General features: G+C 47.8%; 1 protein-coding gene across 1 annotated transcript in view; it reads left to right on the plus strand.

Moving 5' to 3' along the window:
* Positions 1–4,892, plus strand: part of lamc1 (laminin, gamma 1) — a 70,962-nt gene that overhangs the window by 39,252 nt on the left and 26,818 nt on the right. The window contains exon 2 of the mRNA XM_015054958.1: positions 567–871. Within this exon, the coding sequence (XP_014910444.1) occupies positions 567–871 (305 nt within the window). The remainder of the gene's footprint in view (positions 1–566; positions 872–4,892) is intronic.

Below are 4,892 nucleotides of genomic sequence, written 5' to 3' on the forward strand. Positions count from 1 at the left end.
CAGAACCAGGACCAGAACCAGGACCAGAACCAGGACCAGAACCAGGACCAGGACCAGAACCAGGACCAGGGCCAGGACCAGAACCAGAACCAGGACCAGAACCAGGACCAGAACCAGGACCAGGACCAGAACCAGGACCAGGGCCAGGACCAGAACCAGAACCAGGACCAGAACCAGGACCAGAACCAGGACCGGAACCAGAACCAGAACCAGAACCAGGACCAGGACCAGGCAGAACGTCACAGTGGAAGAAGCTTCAACAGTTTAAATAATCAGAGAAACGGATAAATTAAAACTTTTCTCTGTTCTTCTGTAAATTTGGCCAAAAGTTCTTCAGGTTTCGAGCTTCTGGGTTTCAGACACTGAAAAACTTTCACTTTAGAACAAAATATCTGCTAAAGTTAATCAAGACGTCCAGCATATTTTCCCTGGTGTGTTTTCAGGTTTTGGCTCGTTGGTCATGTTTCCTCCAGCCTCATAACTTCAGCCTGATGTCTGTAAAATCACTTTGCCTTCCTTTTATTGGCGCTGCTGTTCACTTCCTGTTGGGTTACGTCTGTCTGCAGGGAAAGCCTTCGACATCACCTACGTTCGGCTGAAGTTCCACACCAGCCGTCCGGAGAGCTTTGCCATCTACAAGCGGAGCAGCGAGGGCGGCCCCTGGGTGCCGTACCAGTACTACAGCGGCTCCTGCGAGAAGACCTACAGGAAGCCGAGCCACGGCTTCATCCGGACCGGCGGCGACGAGCAGGAGGCGCTCTGCACCGACGACTTCAGCGACATCTCGCCGCTCACCGGAGGAAACGTGGCCTTCTCCACGCTGGAGGGCCGACCGAGCGCCTACAACTTCGACAACAGCCCAGTCCTCCAGGTCAGTCGGCTCGTCCCTGAAGGTCCCAGTTCGCGAGAAGGCCTGAAAACATCACATTGTTCATGAGGAATGAGGTGATGTTGGGTTGTGCAAACATGATTTTAGCTTTGCTGTTGGTTCAGAGCTGCAGCTGCAGGAGGAGATGTTACACAAAACCTCAGATGTTACACAAACTTCAGCTTCAAAAGAAAAATCCCCTGAAAACCAGAAAATCCTCATAAAGCACCACCGGGGTTAAGATGTGGGCAGTTTGATGAAACGCAGGTTTTGATCCTGAAGTTGAGGATCAGAGCTGATCTCCACTTTGATCAGATGAATAAGATCATCTCTGACCTGATAGAAAACAATGAAAGGTTTCCCTTCAGCTCCTCTGTGAGCAGAATATCCTCCAGACGGCTCTGCAGTCAGAACCAGAACCAGGCAGCCGATGAAGCCGTCTGCAGCAGGGATGCTAACCTTAGAGCTCCAGGCGATCTGGGATTATTCACACCTCTGCTGGCAGAAATCATGAAAACCAGTTTCCAGGGAGTTGACATGGCGTAAGCCAGTCTCTGGACCCAGGTGTCATGGTGGGGGGTGTCAGTACCTTTGGAAAAGCAGAACCAACCAAGGGTTCTGCTGGGGAAAGGAAAGGAAAGGTTCAGTCCAGGACCAGGTTCTGGTTCTGGACTGGCCGTCCTCCAGATCTGACCTTCCTGAGTAGAGGATGTTAAAGTCATTACAGTAACTGGGTTCTGATGGACACCTGGTTCTGTTGGACACCTGGTTCTGTTGGACACCTGGTTCTGTTGGACACCTAGTTCTGATGGACACCTGGGTGACGTAACGGTTCCACCAGGTGGACTTTCTGTCTCCAGATCAGCGGAGACAGAAAGGGTTAATCTCAGGCCTCTTTCCAGTCGGCACAGAGTTTCCCTACTGGATTCCCAGACCATCACAACTGGGATCCACTCTGGGAGGGATCCACTCTGGGAGGGATCCACTCTGGGAGGAACCAGCTCCCCACCTCCTGTCTGAGTCCAAAGGGTCTCAGAGCTGCCAACCGGATCTGAGTGCTGTAGCTCTACGTTCCTGGGTTCGGCTCCCTCTGCCGTCTCTGAGGTTGCTGGTTCCAAGCCAGTCAGTGTTTCTCCCAGTTGACTCCCCCAGATTTCCCACCCGAGCGTTTGGCCGCCTCCCCAGCAGCTGGAGCATCTCTGTCGTCCTTCCTCCTCCTCCTCTTCCTCCTGTCTGCTGTTGCCTCATAACTGGAAAGCAGATTGTTTTCATTCTTCTCTTTCTTACACGATGTTGTGAAATTTTTCCAGCTCCTCTCAGACTCAGAAACGCCTCCAGGAGTTTTTTCCAGTTGCTGCCATGAGGTTTCAGGAACGAAGCAAAAGTCGGTTTGATGCGAATCCATCCGGTTCATCGACGCTCAAAGGGCTTTAGATCATAAAACTAAAACATCGTCAGCAGTTTGGCAACAAACGTAAATAAAATGTTTACACCAGAAACATTAAATCTGTCGGTCCTGGTTCCTGGTCCGTTTGGTTCCTGGTCCGTTTGGTTCTGAGGAAACCCAACGGAGCAGGATCAACTCTCCGTTTGTGTCGTTGGTTCTGAAAGTCCAGGATGCTTCACTCAGTGCGACCCGGTTTGGAGACTACTGGACCATTTCAGAACCGTGATCCTTTTCTTTCCCAGATATTCTGTTGTTTTGGGTCAAGGTTCTGTTGATGACCCGGTTTGGGTCGGCCTTCTGCTTTTAGGAAACCTTTGGTACAGATGAGTTCACAATTCAGTCAGTGACCAGGAGTTACCAGAACCAGAACCAGTCTGGATCTGGATCTGGATCTGATCCAGATCAGATCCAGATCTGGTCAGGACCGGATCTGGTCTGGATCTGGACCGGATCCGATCCGGATCTGGCTGGCGGCTCCCTGAGATGTTTTGCGTTTGGAATAATCTTTAATCTGGTGGCTCATCAGTAATTTGCGTTCTGATTGGTCGGTCCTCGGACATGTTGGTTTGTCACCAGCAGCTGGATGACTGTTCCCATGGCAACATCTAATTGTGTTGATTGCAGGATTAAACCGGATCTGGATCCGGTCACACCTGTCGCTCCTCATCTGACGTTTGGTTCATTTTTAATCTGCTGCAGCTGAACTGAGGAAATGATGGAAACGTTTTTATGAAGAAACGTTTGAAACGATCAAACTGATGTTTAGATCAACTTCCAGACTTCCTCCCAGTTTCTGGTTTCAGGGTCTGTGGTTCCGCCCCGGTGGAGGAACTTGGACCGGGTCTGGTCCTGACCTACATGGGTCGGATCCGTCCTGTTGGATTCTGCCTCTGTTTTTCCGTCCTGAAGCTCCTCTCCCTGTAAAAGAACAGATTTAGCTCTGCTGCTCAGCTTCAAACTTCCTTATTTGACCCGTTGGCACGAAGCTATTTATACCAAAGCCGGGACTCTTTCTGGAGGCGTCAGCCGGCCGATGGCGGCTCTGTGACATTCCTGCCGTCTGTCATCTCCAGGTCCGGATTGGGAAATAACCACCAGCTGACCCACCGGGATTCCTGGCTCTTTAACGCGCCAGCGGAGGCGGAGCCGCTGTCACCGGGCGCCGGTTCAGTTCCCAGCAGAATAAAGGCCTGACAGGACATCAGGACCTGATCTGCTTCATCAGAACAACATTTCTCCGTTTTACAGCCTGGAACCGGGTCCAGCTGGGCTCGGCTTTGGATTTACTGGTTTACAGTTTCACATTTGTTCCTTCAGCTGCAGCGATGCGTTCAGAACGAAGTTTCTCAGACATAAAGACGTTTCTACGGAAGGTCTGCTCCTGCCTCTGGTTTCCACAGCTGAGCTGGAAACGGCTGACAGGCGACGTGAAAACTATAAACGGGTTTCTAATTTTAATAAAACATTAGCAGATCACACAGAGGTTGTCTGAAGGCCACAGTTACTGGTTTTTATAGCAGAGGGTTGATAATCAATCTAAAATGTTCTGCATGAAGCAGTTGGACATTTTTGGCATCTTTATTGTTCCATCAGTTTTATTCATGTTGTTGGACATCTTTAGAAGTCACAGCTGTGCTTTAAATGTTCCCTCGGTGTCTCTGTGTCGTATTTAAACGCCGGCTGGGCCAAACTGGCACAGATGCATGTTTTCAGGATACAAAGGAATTTTAATTCCTTATTGTTTTTCTTCAGCTTAGATTGAAGTTTTAACTTCAATCTAAGCTGAAGAAAAACAATAAAAAACCTTCAATCTAAGATGATTAAGACATTCTGTAAAACTCCAAACTGATTATTATAATGATTTGTGATAATGTTTAATTCACCAGAATAATCTGACAGCATCCCTGTTGGTAGGCTAATGTTAGTGTTAGCATGCTAACAGTGATGTTAGCATCCGTTTGCTAACGGTAAAGTTAGCCTGCAGTAAACGTGAAATACATTTACTGCAGTTTTGATCAGTTAGTTGCTGAATAAATAAATACATCAATAAGTTATAGAAAATATTAATCTGAGGGAAACTGTAGATTAATGTGACCAATCCTTGATTTCTGATTTCTGACTGTTGTGATCAGATTATTATATCGGTTAAAAAAACCATTTTAGTTCAGAAATGTTAATGAAAAGAGTTTTAATCTAAAGTCTATCAGTAAATAACAACAGGAGTGGCTGAACAGTTTCTGATGAAACGTCTGAAGTTTCTGGATCAAAGAAAATAATTCAAGGCTGACAGAAAAGATGTTTCATGTTCCAGCTTTTCATCCGTTCACTAAAATCATATTCATTCATTCATAAATAGGCGTTAGAGTAATAATAAATGTTATTAGTGATAAATCATGTTGCTGGTTCTGACCCTCCGGCTGCAGCTGGACGGTTTCCAGACGGGAAGTGAGTCCAGAACCTCCCAGCTGTGAACCGATGACGGATCAGTTGATCCGGTAAAACAGACCAGATGCTTCCAGTCACTGCAGATAAAACGGTGATTCAGACAGAAAGCAGTTCTGCTGACCCAGACCTGGT

The sequence above is a fragment of the Poecilia latipinna genome, unplaced genomic scaffold, assembly GCF_001443285.1.
Source record: "Poecilia latipinna isolate Pla-1442-1.1 unplaced genomic scaffold, P_latipinna-1.0 Scaffold1287, whole genome shotgun sequence".
NCBI classification, from domain to species: Eukaryota; Metazoa; Chordata; class Actinopteri; order Cyprinodontiformes; family Poeciliidae; genus Poecilia; species Poecilia latipinna.